The sequence below is a fragment of the Ylistrum balloti genome, unplaced genomic scaffold (genome assembly GCF_031769215.1).
Source record: "Ylistrum balloti isolate Yb309-2 unplaced genomic scaffold, AGI_CSIRO_Ybal_v1 Utg369598, whole genome shotgun sequence".
NCBI lineage: Eukaryota > Metazoa > Mollusca > Bivalvia > Pectinida > Pectinidae > Ylistrum > Ylistrum balloti.
Genome location: NW_026781880.1, coordinates 57,750 through 77,754, shown reverse-complemented (window position 1 = coordinate 77,754; position 20,005 = coordinate 57,750). Strand labels below are relative to the sequence as shown.

The following is a 20,005-nucleotide window of genomic DNA, read 5'->3' as shown; positions in this document are numbered from 1 at the left end:
CTGCACATCAGCCTGCATACCAGCCTGTACATCAGACTGTACGTCAGCCTATACGTCAGACTGCACACAAGCCTGCGCACCAGCCTGTACACCAGCCCGTACATCAGACTGCACATCAGACTGCACACAAGCCTGCGCACCAGCCTGTACATCAGTCTGTACATCATCCTACACATAGCCTGTACATCAGTCTGTACATCAGCCTGTACACCAGCCTGTACATCAGACTGCACATCAGACTGCACACAAGCCTGCGCACCAGCCTGTACATCAGTCTGTACATCATCCTACACATAGCCTGTACATAAGACTGCGCACCAGCCTGTACATCAGCCTGCACATCAGCCTGCGCATCAGCCGGCATACCAGCCTACACATAACCTGTACATCAGCCTGCACATCAGCCTGCACACCAGCCTGTACACCAGCCTGTACACAAGACTGTACACCAGCCTGTACATCAGCCTATACATCAGTCTGTACATCATCCTACACATAGCCTGTACAAAGCCTGCGCACCAGCCTGTACAAAGCCTGCACATCAGCCTGCATACCAGCCTGTACATCAGTCTGTATAGCATCCTACACATAGCCTGTACATCAGCCTGCACATCAGTCTGTACATCAGTCTGTACATGCACCTACACATAGTCTGTACAAAGCCTGCACATCAGCCTGCGCATCAGCCGGCATACCAGCCTACACATCAGCCTGCACATCAACCTGCACATCATCATGTACATCATCCTCACATAGCCTGCACATCATCCTGCACATCATCATGTACATCATCCTGAACATCTGTCAAACTGGTATTTCAGAATACTTTAAATCGTGAATTTGAATATCGAGCCAACTGTGATATTTGAACGCGATGCTTTAAGGAAGCAGGGATGTTATTATCTAGAAATGGAGAGCTACAGTAACGAGCATATCTTACCTTAATAGTTTTCTACTTCGTTCGACTCTCAAGTGATGCGACTGAATTAGGGAAATTTTGCGTAATGTGAGAAAATTACATGTAGTTTGTTATCAATAAACGCAATATAAAATATTGATAATATGATAATATATGTTTTGTTATGACAGTCGCTTGAAAGATTTCAAAATCCTGAACAGACGAAACAGCTGTATAATTTATTCATTGTATTGAAAGGTGAGTAAAAATACCAGCCACAGTGTAATTTAATGTGTGTAATTGTTTATTTACATAGTACAAGTACAAGCTTACAAAGATCTTTTAAAATCCCTTCTTCCACAAAAAAGGTTTAGAGAACGTTCTGTTGAGATATTTGGCATCGTAGCTGCCCATATACAAGTTTAAAAAGATAGAAAATAGAAGCTGGAAAGTACAAACAAATCCTGCTTTCATGAAATATAAATCTTGATTAACTGTCAAGGAAAAAGGGGAAATTATTAACAAAAATGATTTAAATATAATTTTAAAAATGCATGCTTTCCTAATGCGCAAATGACAAGAAAATAAAACAGAAATTAAACAATATCCCGGTTTATTAGACGCCGGCTTGATGATTGTGTTGTCAACATGTTGATGTACTAAATACAAATAATGTACAATAATAAATATCTTTGTTTTTAACAATCGAACCTCGTTATCTCGAACTCGGCGGGGCCATGGGGACCTCGAGATAACCGCGTATTCCATTAAAGTGAGTTCGAACGTTTAGTGTAAAGTTAGGCAAGGACCGACGAAATGCTTCGAATTAAACGGGGTCTTCGAGTTATATGATGAGGTTCGACTGTATAAGATATATACGTTACATTTATCATACATACATTAAACAGTTTAGGTTGTCCCATTATGATGAAGAATTATCAGAACTGAAAACAAAGAATTCAACAATGAGTGGAAATTCAAATATATGTATATGTATTTTGTTTAAACAAGTAGGATATGAATGATTGTCAAATTATAATTGCGTAATTTGGACTTTTTCTTAGATTTCTAAGGAAGCGTACAGTGTGCTCTATATAGATAACAAGGCATTATAAGTAAAACAAATCCCCCGTTGGTTACACCGTATACCGTTATACCTTAGGGAATGAGGCCACCACTTTGTTGACAAGGATATTCTTAAACCAGTTACGTTGACCTTGACATTACAATCCTCAAACCTGTTACTGATAGTTTAGTCATTAGTTAGTAGGAGACGTTCAATAATGATTTCAGAAAAAATGAAGATGCTAAAACGTTTGACATGGTAACCCTGCAACTAAAAGTGTTTGAAATATGATTGTCCTTTATGAGCGTTGTGAAGTTGGATGAAAATACCTAAAAAAACTACAGTTGCGAGAGTGCTATCAATGATTTTCTGAAAATAGAAACGGTGGCCTTAACTCTGAAGCTCTGAAATTCGTCAAACACGTAATGGGCCGTTATGATTTTTCGGGGATTGATTGAAATTTTCCAAGGATTGAAGCCGATAGAGTGCTAACAAGAATTTCAAAAGAAGTATCGGTAAACTTGAAATTTACACTTTACTATTGGAATTAGAACTCGTCCGAAATGTAATGAGCATTTGTGAAGTTTGATCGAAATCTCCAAGTGAATGAAGCCGCTACGAACGCTGATAATGATTTTCTAAATATAGTAACGGTGACACTGGCCTTCATCCTAGGTCCCTGTTTTGTCATATATTAACATCACAACAGTACTAAAATGTACTAGTGACAGTATCAAAGTACTAATGCAGTCTTTCGGAACTCCTTAGGTATATCCATTGATGCCATATAGAAAACCTTGGATTGCTAGGTCTTGGATTATTTTTACGTCATTTTCAGATGTATGGACATCAGTTTTGACCGAAAGCAGTGCATACTTCAATATCAAGTAAATCTTAGACTATTGCTTTTTCATATCAATTAATATCAAAAGTTTACTCAAAAGCTAAAGACGAGATTTCCATATGACAGTATGTGCACGACTAGAATTTTCGAGTTTGGACTACTTTTTCGAAGGTGCGGCTCACGTCGTGATTCGATCATCATCGTTAGCAGTTTCAATGTCATGATTGTCAGTAAAAATTATTTTCTTTCGTTGTTGAGGTGAAATCTCTTGAATATAAAACCTGAAAGTCTTTGAATGGAACTTTACAAAATTTACCCAAAATCATGACCATGAATGATACCTCAAAGCTGATTATTGTGGTTGTTATAGTAAGGAACACATAAACAAAATCATCGTTTAATATTTTCACATTAAGAAGATATTTACTGAAAAAAAGATATATCAGCTGGTGAAAATCAACATTCTGCTGCCCGTAACGAAGAGAGCAACTGTTATTTTGTGTAATTCAATTACTTCCAAGAAGCCAACTTTTCAAATAATCATTATCAGAATGGAATTTGAATTTAAGAAATTTTGCCGACCTGACATTCATGATTCCTCAACATCGGACGACTATATTGGGAAAACCTGTCGCGTTAAATGGATTCAGCTTAAGAGTATGTTAACAAAGCTCACAAGGCTTGTTAAAAGTAATTAGAAAACATATGTTTCATACGATTACTTTGAACGCTGTTGAAAGACATTGAATGGGTTACATTGAGATACACTAATACAAAACAAAGTCAAATATTGCCAACACGATAATGACCATAACCCTGAAATATCAGTGATTCTTTGTAAATAGCAGCAACTATAAGGTAAATACCGACAACTTGTTGTAAACATTACTTACATCAAATACACATGTCTATAAAGAATAATCGACAATCAATTCACAAGTTCCTTGTTTACCTGTTTATCTAGACCAGATTATACTTAGTAACACTTAGTATATACCCTATAAAACAACAAGGTACTATTACTTTAATTCTCTTCAAAATGTTTATCTAATGAGTATTTTCATTATTTTCTTTGAAGCTTACTTAAACTGATATTTCCAAACGCTCCTTCTTAAGAACAATGAAGATATGGGTTATACCTAAATATGCAAAGAGGTTTTGGGGAGAAGACTTATGTAGGCTCTAGACTGTTGTCTAATCCTATTGATTATTTTTATCAATAAAATATTCTGAAATGAATGCATAGCTATTTATGATGACACCGATGTACATTATGAGTTGATCGGATGGCTAAGTTCAGAGAGTCTTTAAATATCTTACTTTTTCTTCCATGTTTGTTCTGTAGCACTAATTAAAATATATAAATCTATTCTGAGTGAAATGTCAAATCTCTATAAGTAAATTATAGAGCAAATACATCGGTATGGTAGAGGACACCATGTTACAGCGATAATGCATTAAACAGCAATCGATTAGATTTAAACATTACAATAATGTCATCACGAAAGAAGCCAATATCATGCTGAGTCCTGCTTTTGTCGTTGTACCACTGCTAATCAAGGCTGAAACATAATACAAATATCGTCATTACCTACAAAAATATACATGTTATTACGAAGCATCCTTAAGTTTAGGTAGCTGTATCATATATCACACTCCTTCATTCTGGAAAAAGGCACTCGATGTACATCCAATACAGTCGAACCTCGAATTCATGGATAACTTCGAGATATTTTGTTTAAAATTAGGCAGGGACAGACGAAATCATTCGAATTAAACGGGGTCTTCGAGTAATGCGAGCTTGAGATAACGAGGTTCGACCGTATCTAGGTTTGCACAAATGTTGTAGGTAAAAATCACACTTCATTAATACTTGATGTGTTTAAATTTCTTCTTAATATTTTCGTAATAAAAATATTGCCAATAGCATCCGTTGTCTCCAAGCATACAACAATAATAACAAATATCGTTATAATGATTATCAAAGAGTGATACACCATTGAACTATCAAAATTAAGAGCCATGTATAATTTTGTGAAAACAATTTCATTATAGTCAAAGCAAATGGACAATTGCTTTACCATGACAAAACTGTTTTGTATTAACATTTCGAAACATCAATAATAACATTGTATATTTGTTATTTTAAATGTGGTATCAAAAATATGTTACGTGTAATACACCATCTCTAACGCAAAATCAAAAACACTGTAACAATAAATCAGGATAAACAGGATTATATTGTATTGAAAAATGTTTCTCAAAAAATAAAGTCTTGTGAACCATACTGTCAGACAATCAATTTATGAATCATTTTAGCAGCAAGTATATTATCACTGCCTAACCGACAACATTAAGCTAGATTGTCCGGTTGAAATGCCATAAAACATCGTTAATAAGAGCTGAAGCGTCATAACCATGCTTCCATTGATTGTGTACTTACAGCCGGTGGTGGTGGACCTCGTGAGAACAGGTGTGGTCAGGGAAGGGCTGGGGACCGCACTTGAATCTATGACGTCAGCACACATAAGCAAGCGTTAAGCAAAATGTTTTACAAACGTAAGCGTTTCCACAAGACAGGGTTAGACATTTCAGATGCATTAAAGGTATGCTTACTCATGCTTTTAATATGGCACCATGACAACCTATTGTTATTAGAGGCATTATGCTTGAAATAAGATATGGACAATTGTTCCATTATATACACACAAATATCAGGACGTGAGAGTTAAAACTAAATATTGTATTTACACGTACTTTATCTATAAAAAATACCCAAGGGCCTTAACGATCATCTTTGGCAGTATGCTTCAGTGTGGTGGCACTATAAAGTTGGCTTCAGTTCTACACTGCCACTATAACATGGAGGCTTGCACAAATATCATAGCCTTCAAAAAACATGCACTTGACACATACAAACAGCATACGAACAGAGAGACCGTCTTTAAAATACCCTAATGTTGCGAAGCCAAACTGAAGTGAAAATGAGCAAACTATGCTCTAAAATGTACTTTACTCCTTCCGAAGGGGTATTGTGATCCCCTTGGGCGATGTAAATAGCTGTTTTGGTAATACCCGTAATAGGTATAAAACCATTCAGCCAATATTGCCCCATTTTGGCTTAGTCCATTATTGCCCCTTAGTAGTCTGTCAGTGTCAACAAATCCTCAATCTGTAGTCCTTTACTAATACAAAAGATTGATTTTTGCCTCAACTGATAAACCTGCGCGGTGGCCGTCGCCTTCGTCTATCATGTCATTCACAAAAAAAAAAACGCTGTTTGACATGAAAGATTGAAAGATTTTGGTCAAAATCATAAAGGGGGAAACAAGTTTGACTGAACGGTCAGTCTCGGCCTCAAAGGCATGTATTTTGTCTAAATTTGATATGAAGCAATCCTCGGAATTAAGGGAGTTTAATTTTGTATAAACGATGATTCTGAACCCATCCCACCTCCTCTCAATTCTATGTAAATTAACGGTAGACAGAACATAGCCCAATAAGGAAAACAGGATAGAGTTTGAAATCAGTGAATAAAGATACACTGAACTGAAAATCCAATATGTAGGTGAGAAGTACAGGCTCTATGAGTCGCCCTCCTTCAGAATTATTTTAATGTTAAAAAACTCAATTCACTGAGAAATTCTTTAGGTACATTAATCAACATTTTTGGAAAATCATTCTAAACTTTTAAAAGAATAGTCAATTCGACCCCACTTTTATTTCACTTAACTGGTCCCGGTATTCAGTCAAGATAAATATAAAACAGCCATCTATGGGAAAAAAAACCAAATCGCAACCCGAAATGTTATTTTCTTAGTTATGCTTTGTAAAAATGAAACTCCTTAATGTTAAATTATGAGGGTAATGACGTTCATAATTTCAATTCATGGAGAACATATTAATTTTCTATGTTTGGGTCTTCAGAGGAAGATTTCAAAACTTAGTGATTGGCCACGCCCATCATTACCTTATCCATTAGTTCAATCTAATACTAACGTATACTAATCATTCTAAGCAAGTTTGAATTATTTCGAATTGGAGTCCTGTTCACCATTTATTATTTCGGACAAGGAAAAGGAGTTTTTGAGAAGTTGAAAATGTCTTCTATATAGGATGGATGACGTATGAAAAACATAACCACATAATGTATCTTTAACATCCTCTTAGGTAACATTTAAAGTTGACGATACTGATTCCATTGGTTACAATGTCTTCAAGTCACTAGCAGACATTTTAGAACTCATGGTGAAGAAATTATAGTATCACGTTTAAAACCCAAAAGACTTTGTAGAAAGTATGTCCACGGTAGCTATATACTGTCAGGATTTCGTTTAACATGATATAGTGTCTCTTTACACTAACACACTCACTGACAAAACACTTGGTGGTATTCCAAGCCACTTACAGGAAGACCAATCTCTTTACACCAACACACTCACTGACAAAACACTTGGTGGTATTCCAAGCCACTTACAGGAAGACCAATCGTGACAAAAGAATACCAATTTTCATATCCAAGACATTATGGTTTCCTATAAATATTTTGGATTCCAAGATACTATCTATCAGCAACGGTTTGCCAAAGGCAACTCATTGTCTCCCTTTCTGGCCAATTTATTCATGAATCACTCGTTGAAAGAGGCTGAAGCCACGGTCCCAGAAGAATACAAGACTAATCTGTGAAATGGAATGATGATTACGTAATGGAATTATTCAGGAAAGGGGCAAAGGTCGCGCATTTGACTACACATATAAAAATCGTCGACACAACCAACAGCACTTAATTCAACCCTGACGACTGAAGTCGATGGCCATATTCCATCCCTTGACATCCTCCTGAAAAAAGGTTGGTGGTACTATCAAAGTATTGGTCTATCGATAAAGATGCACACGGACCAATACCTGAAAATTCAATCGCACCACCCCTAACACCAGAAGTTGGAAGAACAGAAGAACAAGACAAGAGCATAGAACAAAAACAAAGCCATAGCTACAGGAAAACGTGGATATTCTGATCGGGAAATCACGAAAGTTAACAACGCATGTGGGGGAAAGACAGAAAAGACCAAGAAACGAAACTCCAAGGAAAAGAACTGACCGAAAGGACATATAGTTGTCTTTTACAACAATGGCCTGGCAAAAACCATTTACCATGGTCATGGTATTACAACAGACATGTAACTTCACAAAACGCACTAGTGTTCTAGTTCATCTTAAGGATAAATCACTCAAAAACCTTACAATCTCGAACATTACATACGTCAGTGACACTGGTCATTTATCTGATGGCGACAGTGTAGTCATCAAAACGTCACCCTTAAATCTTCTACTGGTGGGTGATAGTAACTTTTGATCTTTTAAACTTTTTGAAAAGGTCATTCAAAATTCAAAACCTGACCTTTTCTACATATAAATGAGAGGGGACGAGTAATAAGAAACAAAAATACTCCTGTGGGGCCAGTTTACTAACACACTTGGAGGCGAAGACTTTCCTACCATAGAATCACAACTGCAAAGGTCAGTAATATACAGAATAAAATCTGAAGTACTCCTAAATGTGAATGAAATGTGCGTTTACTAGTTCAATATGAACTACAATAAAATGTGTCATATATAGAACTAAAGAAGACTTTTAAAAATTTTAACACTTTGCCTCTTTTCGATCGAGGGGAAGGAGGAAAGTTAGACGAAATAAATTTAACAACTTTGGATCTCCTTCTAAAAAAGATGATTATGATAAATATTAAACTTTATTTATTTTACATAAATTGCGACACACGTTTTTTCCGGCTTATTTTAATCACTGTTGTTGGCTTGAATGGAAGCGCGCGGGGGGTTTAAGTGTGGAAGGAACCTGTTTGATTATGTTTGGACAACATCATTTTAGTCATTCTTACTATGTTGTGTGGTTGACTATGTGTTTGTTGAGGTGTAAATGGTAACAACCATTGTAAATATGATGATTAATTTAAGAACATTTCCCCCGGGTTTGTTATGTAATTATAATTTCTAACAACACACTTACTAGCTTACTAGCAATGACGTACGGAGCGTTCGATATAGTTAGCAATTGACTTTTCAGACTGCACTATAATTCTATGTACACTTTCCAAACACTGTTAAATACTTAATTGATAATTTAAAAGGAAATTATCTATTGGAATTGTGACATTTTCGCATTGCGTGAAAAAACGAAACTTTACATAGTAGGTTAATTATCTTTTATAAATATCCTATATGATAATTATCAACAAATATTTATTGTATTGATCTCTCTCCTCTCTCACAGCTGCATGTGGAGTGATGAATGGTCTGTTGACTATTATGTGATCACATTTCTTATTTAACGGTATACATTTGCGGTCAGAAGATATCTGATCTAAAATGATTATTATGACTGTTTGTTATTTATGTTAATGCGTGTGAATAGTATACATGTGGGGTCAGAATTTGCGGACAAACTGATTATCGTAACTCTTACAGGCTAACCGTTAATAAGTATTCATATCTTAATGTACACTGTATTTCAAATGCAGCTATGTCTAAGAAATGATAACTTTCCCTTTAACGTATCCTAATATTGGCCAAGGGTACGGGTGCCACATGATACAATGGTCATGATGAAACATAAACAACCTGAGTGCCTGGAAAGTCTTTTAGTAAATTATTTAGTATTCAAAAGTTTCATAGTTAACATATAAGACTATACATAAACATGAAACAACATAAAATGGATAAATAAACAAAATTTTTTCCAGATGAACTTCAAACCTTCTCTTGTTAAAGTTACGATATTGTTCATCTATTGACTGTTTGCTCCACAGTATATAAGTAGCTAACTTATAAATAATCTGATAGAAGAATATCACGTATGGAAAAATCCATACATTTCTGAAGCAACTTTCCTGTGGTTTAGAAACTTTGCAATATTAACTCTTTCAAACGCGCATATGATCTAGTGCATGATATAGTTTTTTTTTAATGACGGCATTGGCAGAGGACATTTGCATTGGAATTTGATAGCAAATATTTCGGCAAGCAAACTTTGTTAAAGTGACCCAGGGTAGTACGATCTTCTACGGTACTATCAAAGTGTTAGTCTATAGGGAAAAGACCAATACCTCAAATTCCGATCGCACCACGTCTTACACCAGAAAGTGGGCGTTCTTCGAACCTTGCTCAACAGATGTGAAATGATTGTCACAGAACAAGACAAGAAACGAGAACAAAACCACATTCACAGTGCCATGAGAACATGTGGATACCTTGATTGGGCAATCCAGAGAGTTAACAATGAATATGATGTAAGCAAAAAGACTAAGAGACGAAACACAAAGGAAAAGAGCAAAACGAAAGGCCAAGTAAACGTCCCTCAAAGAACCGCCATTTACTGTGGTCATGGAATTGCAGCTGTAATGAAACCTCACAAGACACTCCGAAATATCGGTGCTAGTACGCTCCACACTGGTCATTTTTCTGATGAAGGTAACCATGAGGTCATCGAAACGTCACACTCTAATGTACTGTTGGTTGTCTTGTAAGATGAAGGTGACCTGTAGTCATCGAAACGTCACATTTTCATGTTGTACTGGTTGTCTTGTTAGATAAAGGTGACCGTTTAGTCATCTAAACGTCACACTCTAATATTCTACTGGTTGTGCTATAAGAACTTGCTCTGAGCCTTGGATAGAGTGATAAAGAACATTTACCGGCTGATCATTCACTTTGTTTGTCTTCAGATGACTTTCATCATTAGTGATTATAATTTGTACCCCAATATTTTTGTTACATAAAATGAGAAGCAAATCATACTGAATTTATGTGCAATGACCCAATAGCACGCTTATATTTGACAATAGAAAATTGTGATCATATTTTTGTCACAATTATTTTTACATGCCATTGATAAATGACTTTGAACAGCAATCCGTTCTTTAGTTGGTTTTGTTAGTTCATTGTGTTACAAAAAAACAAACTTCAGACTCTGAACATGCTACTATACCAACACAAATATCACAAAATGGTAGATAAACGGTATGTTGTCAGTCTTTTTGGGTTTGAATTGCTCTGGCTGACGAAAGTTTTGTGGAAGCGTTAATTAAAAACACATTCTTTTGTATAAATATCTCCATTATGGTAAATTGAAAAACCCATATTTCTATTTCAGTTCGTATTTCAGATTTACTTGACCTTAATCTCAGTAACTAGAATGCCGTTACGTCAATATCACGAATAATCTTGTCGTACGGAACGTTTGCCGTTAATACAAAAATAAATCAAGAAGCTTTACATTCGTAACAAGATCTTCTACTCTGCCACGCGAATATACAGTCTTTATCCCCCGTGTATTTCGAGCTGAATAATAATTAAGAGTGTAAAATTGCAGGTGCCTAGTCAGCATACAGACAGTGTATCCTCTTACATCAAAGCATAGCCTACCAACGAATCTTTTAAATCAAGAGGCTGGATTCATTGTGTTGTTTCTCAATTATGTAAAATTACAAAGATTCATTTTTCGCATACGCTTTATTTTACAAAACGTTAATTATTCGATTTCTCAATTTTCAAACATCTAACACAGAATAGAGGAGATATAGACGTCCAATGATCGGATAACTCGAGGTTGGTGATTCACAAGGTGAGTTTACGTTAGACTCCATCGTAACTGTTTTAGATTTCAGCATCATTACCATCAAATCTATGAACGAGCTAATTTAAATGCGGATATCATTCGTTAAATGTGAATGATCATGCACATGCATGCGAAAACATAATAAATGGCCTTTACCAATATGTCCCTTAATGTATCGCTGTAAAAATGTTAAACTAAAAAGCAATATATAGGACACGTCTTTTTGACTTCGTGTTAAAATCGATCAAGCAAATTGTAAAGTTCAATAACAAATCATATCATGTGTTAACAGCCTTATTCAGTTCAATAACAGTTTTAAAGAAACTTGATACTTTACCTCCGGTTCGCGCTGTCAAGAAAAAACATAGGATGTTAGATTTGGGACATAAAAACAACAAGAACAATTCAGCGGTTCACTGTGTAAGCTATATCATATTCTTGTATCTATCACAGAAATATACAGTCGAAGTTTCTTTTGTAGATTTTTAAAAAAAAAATTAAATTAAGATCTTAAAAACTGACATAATGTTATGTAATTGTATACAATTTAGTTGAATAATATAGCTATATGCAATGAACTGGAATGTTTATCTTAATTGTTAATACTACTTATATTACTTGTATTTTCCTGTTGATTTTTCAACCTATGTTTTATTCGCACAATCCATCGGTTGATTATTCACTCTGTACTGTATCATTATGCCTCTTGCTATTGACTGAACATGGTTGATTACAGTACAATTGATCATTGTATTGTTTGGTTATAAAACAATGACTTCAATAACGATTACTTTCTCCGTTCTAAGTTTCTACATAATCGTGTTTATTAAAACCACGCAGCAAACGTCATCGATTTTCACATTTATTTTCTATGCGATCAATTTGGATTTCCTGAAAAAATTTGAAAATTAGGTCATTGATATTACTGATGAGTCCGAGCTGTATGCTGCAGTTTAATACTTGACACTATTGTGTATATTTCTTATTTTTGTTTTTAAAAAAGGTGCAATTCACTTCAGTGTCTTTTGAACAATATTTGATATACATTCGAATAGCCAACAACAAATCTGTTGACGGCATTTGGTAATATCAATTAGATATAATTAAATTTCCATTTGTTTGACTCATTTTGTATGGCGGAACAATCAATTCCATATTTAAAAATGTTTACAAAACTTGATTAAGACTGTGTCGTGTTTTAATGATAAAACCTTCGATAAATTAACATCTCGAAATGCCGCCTACATTTATTGTGTTGCGAACAGTAATTTGAAAATATTTATTAGACCTTGAGAATATGGCAAGTAAAGCAGTACTTACTGGTAGGCTTTGCGATATCTGAGTATACTAAGGGATAAATTGTCCTCAAGTTCTGTACAATAGTGGCCCTGTAAAATAACAATTAAATTATTACTACCTTTCATGAATTGTTTTTACAAAATTACTTATGTCTTTTCCCATATGTTGCACGTGTACTCTCGACAATCTGTAAATACAATTTTTAACAAAATTTCAAAAATTCCATTACTTGTGACATTAAGAAAATACTAAAAGAAAAAAGAATGATAGCATTACAAAAATAAGCTCAACCTACAAATACGTAATAACAGTAAAGAATACTGAATTTGTCATTAAAAACTTACACAAACTGTACTTGTTCGCGCATGCCTGGTTCCGGTATCCAGTTAAACCTGACTTCCTGTTTGTCACTATTTATAGTGTGGGTGAGTGTCGGTCCATTTTGACATGCGATGGTCTTAAAATCACGTGATTGCTGGGGAATAAATCGACCCCATGCTCGGGTCCCACCGGAAGGCGTCCTAGCCTGTATTATAAATCCCCGGAAAGGAGTACCTCGTCCACCCGCGCCCGGAATCTGCTGATTCGGAATTCCTCGTATTATAACTGAAAAAGGAAGATAAGCCTTTTTAGAAAGGTGCATACACATTTCATTTCCTTGATTGAGTTTAAACATAACCATGATTTGTGGCCAGTTTTAGTTGTTTAGTGACTAACTTTCTCTTCTTTGATCGCCCATTCAAATTTGTTTAAGATGTGACACTCTCTCAACATATGATCTTTTAAAGGCTACTTAACATAATGTACATCTATCATCTGTAATTCCTTAGCAGTGAAAAGTAATATACTGCTTATAATGGAACTCTCTATCATATGATTTATATACATACAAATACAGTTTAGATCTGAAATATTTTAAGCTGATTATATATAATAGAAGACAGCAACAAATACCCTGTGAAAACCTTGCTATGAATGTTATGTGTTTGCAGTACAAACATAAGATTTTGAACTATACATTTTAAGCAAAGAGGATAAGTATAGCAAGCGAAATCGTAAGAATGATATATTTGCAAGAGGGTAATATCATCATCGAGTCAGATGGCGAGGTCTTATCGTAACTATTGGAATAACTATGGAAACAGTGTCCTCTTAGCCGACTTGTTAAAAGTTCTTATTATGTCATTTTCTGTCAGTAGTGAACTTTAATTTCTGAACAACAATTTTATTCGACTGTTTTAGGATAGTCACTACCCTTTAACTTTCCATTATCTAGATTTTGTCCACAGATCACTTATATTAATTTCCTTTGTTTTCTTCTGTATTTTAACCTTGTCAGGAGATCTCATATCTCACTTTTTCACCATCGAATTCGGGGAATTTATGAGTTGTATTTTCCTGATCGTCAGTATTGTCTTTTGTTCATGTTCATTTTTGAACAATCTTCTTGCGTCCCGCAATTTTCTTCTTTAAATCTACATCCATACTCGGTGTTCTTTATCTTTAAATCATATAGCAATGACCCCTCCCGCCCCCTAATCTCCTAAGACATTTAAAATTGACGAGTTTGATATATTGTCACTTGACCTCTTCTGTCTTAACCTTGTCAACATTGTGTTGTTCAACAACGTGAAATGTTGCTTTCTCACTACAATTATCTCAAATGATTGTTGTCACATTTCTTTATTTGTATTCATTTCTATACAATGATGTATTTCTCTTTGGCATGGTAAGGCCTAGTATTGTTCTGTCTCGTGGTGCTCTCGTTTCTGCTTTAATATGCAGCTGAGCTTATCAAAACAAGTCACAAAGTCCTTGCAAAGTCCTTCGATTTCACTAAAAGATATGTTATTGACGTCTTTACTATGTTCATTGTATAGACAACTAGAATTAAAAATATCAAGGACACTTCTACTTTAGCAACTCTTATCAATATGTTTGAAGAAATTGTAACAGAAAAAATCACGTTTACACCACCTCCGGAATGCGAAAGTCTAATTATGCCGTCATGGTTCGTTTACTGGTCATGAAGCACGTTTACACCACCTCCGGAATGCGAAGGTCTAATTATAGCGGTCGTGATTGCATAGCCCTTTTACCTACATCTGCACTTTGATAAGTAGTATTATCTTGTATTTTTCTAGTGTATACATTTATCATTTCAAAGTAATATATGAATACACAACACGTACTGGTCTGTCATCATTTACTTTATAATAGGGGCAATAACCATCAACCAGTAAGTATTAACAAGTCTCCATCAGGTCTTCAGGAATAATGGTGACCGCCGGCATTCATCTAAACCGGAAAACAAAAATACACTATTTCTCATTCGATCTGTCAATGACTTGCTGAATCTACTATGTAAGTTTCAGAGTATCAAGCCAATATTTTCCAGAATAGAATCTATCTCACTAAAAACAGGCTATAAGTATTAATTAAGTCCGAAAATGTGAGTCACAGTTGAGATTTAAGTATACGTACCTGAGATCCCATTAGTTCGCGTGTGTCATAGCTATGATATGCATAGAAACACCACAAAATATACATTTAACAGGCTGGTAAATATATATATATATCACCCAGTTACGCCGAGAGGTTATTGATCTACCAATCTGACATTTAATCCATCAAGTTACATCATCAGACTATCCATATTCTGTATGTGACCATCGGTCCACCCCGCTGGCAGTCACCGACCCCGAAAATTAACACAGTCATATAGATATATACAAACTTGTTTCGGCGAGTATGTTTAATTGAATTTGAGCTATTGTTTATGTTATATTATATAAACATGATTTACAGACCAGGAAATTCGTCATTATCGCCTGCTACTGAAATGTTATTTAATTGAGAGTGGGATTAAATACAAATATTTTATGAGGTATTATATTAACTGTATTAATAATCAGGTAGACTGCTGTAGCATGCAGCGAGATTCATCCTCTATATATATAAACGAATGCAATGTATTAATCATACGTTATTTGATGAAAAAGGACATTTCCGGTTTTTTAAGGAATTATGATATTATGATATGATATTGGAATTGAGTCATTGTCACGTTGTATATATATTTTTCCCTTTAGTATTTGTAATTATATCTAAGCTCCACCCGAGGGCCTCTTACTACCATATATAGCCCCACTATTCACCGGTAATCCAGCAGCAATAGTACCGAGGTCACTTGTTTCACAGCTAGAAAGGCAGGGTTTTAAGAGGAGGTATGGCAAGAGCCATGACCATCCGTCTTGACGACATGGCAACTGCGATGCAGACCTTCGCTTCGTGTCTGTTTATTGGTAGCTAATGCGGTATCACTAATTCTTCTACAAGAAGGAAGAGTGTGTATTTGAAGTCCTGTGTGAACAGCTTAGTTTACACTTACTGTTAATGGTTTGGGGAACCTGTTCTTTATACCTGTGTGGAGCGTCAATTAAAATGACCTCATTGTTTATTAGTATTGTGTACGAGTGTGTAAGAGAGAGTGTGTTATCTAGGTAAGTATTTTGTTATTAGTCTTGTGTACGAGTGTGTAAGAGAGAGTGTGTTATCTAGGTAAGTGTTTTGTTATTAGTCTTGTGTACGAGTGTGTAAGAGAGAGTGTGTTATCTAGGTTAGTGTTTTGTTATTAGTCTTGTGTACGAGTGTGTAAGAGAGAGTGTGTTATCTAGGTTAGTGTTTTGTTATTAGTCTTGTGTACGAGTGTGTAAGAGAGAGTGTGTTATCTAGGTTAGTGTTTTGTTATTAGTCTTGTGTATGAGTGTGTAAGAGAGAGTGTGTTATCTAGGTAAGTGTTTTGTAAAACAATTGTTAATTGTTTTCTATCCCTACTTAAAGAGCGATGCTCGCCCAAAGTAATAGTCATGTTTCCAAAAGTTATACCTCTCAATAGAACAATATATATGTAATAGAAAACTACACAAGATTTCCCTGGTGATTTGCACGAAGATAGGTCCAACACTTCCACGGGAGTATATACTGATGCCACACTTGAATCTCTTTATGTGTAATTATTCTTTCTGTTATTGAACAATGACGAAATTGGTGTAACCGTCTTGTTAATGATCTATAAAATATAGCTCAATATATAACACCTTTGGTAGCACAGAGTGTGATAACATTAATTGCTTAAGTATCGTCTTTATTGTCGTCGTCTTCTACATAAACAGTGCGCGGAATAATTTTACTGTCCTTTATAGTAGCACATTGGGAGTAAGTAGAAAAAAATTGGGTAACGAAGCGTAAAAGGTGGATTGTGAAGCAGATCAGTTTCATATTGAAAAGAAACAGAAACATTTTATTAAGAATCTCTCCAAAAAGTACGGAAGGAAATAATAGTTTTAAAGGTTTGAAATATAATTTTGGAAGACTAAGTATCAGCGTAGTTGATGTTTCGACTAGAACATGTCTACCATGTGGTTAGTAAAATTACGAAGTCTGAGAATTTAAAACAGCCGTATTTTTTAATTTTAAATGGGATGTAAATTGTTATTTTCACAATATGTTGAAAATGTAATGTTCAAATCTCAAATCTAGATTTCTCCATTATACTGCAAGATAGCAATTATATTAAAGGATGGACAGAAAGAACGACTATTGATAATATTATACTGCAAGATAGCAATTATATTAAAGGATGGACAGAAAGAACGACTATTGATAATATCTTAGATACCATCTCGGTAACAAATGGGGACGTTACAGTTTCGTGTGACGCTAACAGTAAATCGTTAATAAGCTTTGGTATGTTCCCTCCAAACACTTTCACTAGCAGCGTAACAAACATGGACATTTTTTGTTATCTTTAGCTCTATGTTCAGCACGATAATGAAAATGTCCTTTCTTGAATAGCCTATGTCTAGATAGTAGCATTCCTGCTTCCCAAACATATATGGTCTTTATGTGTTCGAGTATATTTCAGATAGATTGTTGCAAATCTTTCTCATGATGGATGTCAACACCTGGCGGCATCAAACATACTGACACTGGGCATTTATATGGTAAGCTTCCTTGATGGATCAAAAGAAAACCACCTTTCATTCTCATGATACTTTTGTTAGGTACAGCTTTCATTTACCTGATTTGAAGTTTCATGTACGATATTATAAAGATGTCTGTGTTTTTCATTTTCTATACTAATATATATATATATATATATATGAACTTTGATTATAAAATAACTGATATATGATATACGTGTAGAACTTGAATGAAGGATAAATATTATACACATATTTTTCATTAGTGCTAGATGTGGTAGACGCCTTAGGACATCAGCCCACTGACACGTTGTATATCGTGTAAGGTCATGTTTATGAAGAAGTCAATAGGTGGCTATGAGAAATAGGTTTGTTTACGCGGTATGTGGCTCTGTATGATTTTATTGCACTGGTAAGGTGCTTCCTCTGTACTAATATGTAATTAATCATGTGTAATATACCTTTATAACAGTTCTAATTTATTTGAAGTCCCAATATACGCATTACTTGCCAAATTTACGTGATTCGGAAAACTTTAACTTGATAAATATGCAAAAATAAGATTAAAACATAATTAAGCTGAATGGAACACTTTGGGAGAGGAGGAGGGGAGTAATCAAAACACGATGAAAATAATAATATTGCATTCTTGGTTGTTTAGGAAAAAGAAATTTCATTGTAGTTTTACCAGAATTCTATGACATTTTTAAGCAATATTGTCAGCCACGTATCATACGTGACCTATCCGTATAGTTGACTCTCTCAGAAAGTAACGGTATCTCCTTCAAGCTAGCATATTCAAGTGAATCTTTTTCGACACATTTTCACAAGAGAATTATTACCTGTTAAAGATTTGTAGACATAAATGCTGCCAACCTGTGACAGTCTGAATTATCATTATCAACATTGAATGATTAAAATAACCCTGATATGTATCATGTGAAGCTTCAAAAGATAATATGTATATATTGTCTTGTCAAGACATCATTGCTTGCCATATATCAATGCGACAGATTCAGACTATCGAAATAACCTTGCTCTAGTTATCAATGAAGCTATGTGTTATCATCAACACTGCAATATCAATATTACCTTCCTTTAATAGTGCATTCTCGGTTCTTTATGAAAAAGTAATTTCATTGTAATTTTTCCAGAATTCTATGCCCTGTGACAGCATGCATCACTGTGACATAAATTAGACTGTTGTCAAAATAACGTTGTCGGATGTAATTTTATTAGAATAATTTAGCCTCCGTTTATCCTCCTGTCATAGAAACATACACATTGTCTTCTTTCTCCCATTCTGAACATTGTGGTTTTCAATGTCATCGAATTACCCAGTCTTATAAGTTTCATTGCTTGGCTCGAATTGCAAGTACTAAATAACTTCGTTATGGTGAAGAAGATACACATGTAGATAAATTCTTGAAATTTCTTCGTTGGTAATTAGACATTTTAATTCTAGTAATGTTGGCTGAATTTTTTAATGTCAGATATTTGTATCGTTCTTTCTCGATATTTGACCACATTTTTGTATTTTACATCAGCACTCGTTCGATGTAGTATCTTTGAAACATAACAATGATATAATTCGTGTTGTATTGTGTAAAACAGTGTTGCGTCTGTTTGGATATGCCTACCTTGTATTGGTCTCTGTTGACATATAGCCAGGTTCTGGCACGCCACGTAATACTGTTGAGATAACAGAACTCTATATGGTGCCTTTTCTTGTCGGTTAGGGATACGTTGCTGTGTCTGTCGCTCCCTGTGGACGGGCTGAAGATTGACGCACGCCTCTGTTTGCGTGGGAGCTCCCTGCGGGTAGCTGTTCACAGTCGTAACAAAAATAGCTGATATAAAGTACACCAACGTTAACGAAATCATAGCTAGGTGTCTGATGAATTAATGACTTAATAAGGAAACTCCGTCCAAGTAAACTTACACTACTGACTTTAGCTAAATTTACAGTATACACCAGTGGCTATATAAATCACCGGAAAATGAAGCTGAGATCTTCGTTCATCCCCTGTAGAAGCCGATCTGTACAGACCAAGAAGTGGACTGATTTTTCTTGTTTTGGGGCCACCTTTATAATGCATCGATGGTTCATCGTCAGATGATTATCGTCTTCTAATTACAGCGAATGAAAATCGTCGTTAGATTCAATGAAGTCTGAGTAAAGTTATCCTTGTGAGAAGATGAACGACCTGTCTGGTGATATGATTCAGGTTTGACTCAGGTGAAAATAATGTACGTTCCGAATATATTTTCTACCGAT

General features: G+C 35.1%; 1 protein-coding gene across 1 annotated transcript; it reads right to left on the bottom strand.

The window, feature by feature from the left end:
- Nucleotides 1–4,293: 4,293 nt before the first annotated feature.
- LOC132545572 (uncharacterized) lies at nucleotides 4,294–19,611 on the bottom strand. The gene is made up of 4 exons (XM_060209266.1): nucleotides 19,368–19,611; nucleotides 13,087–13,348; nucleotides 12,764–12,831; nucleotides 4,294–4,370 (listed from the first exon to the last, which is right to left on the bottom strand). The coding sequence occupies exons 1-4, from the start codon at nucleotides 19,609–19,611 to the stop codon at nucleotides 4,294–4,296; spliced, it is 651 nt and encodes a 216-aa protein (XP_060065249.1).
- Nucleotides 19,612–20,005: the final 394 nt, after the last annotated feature.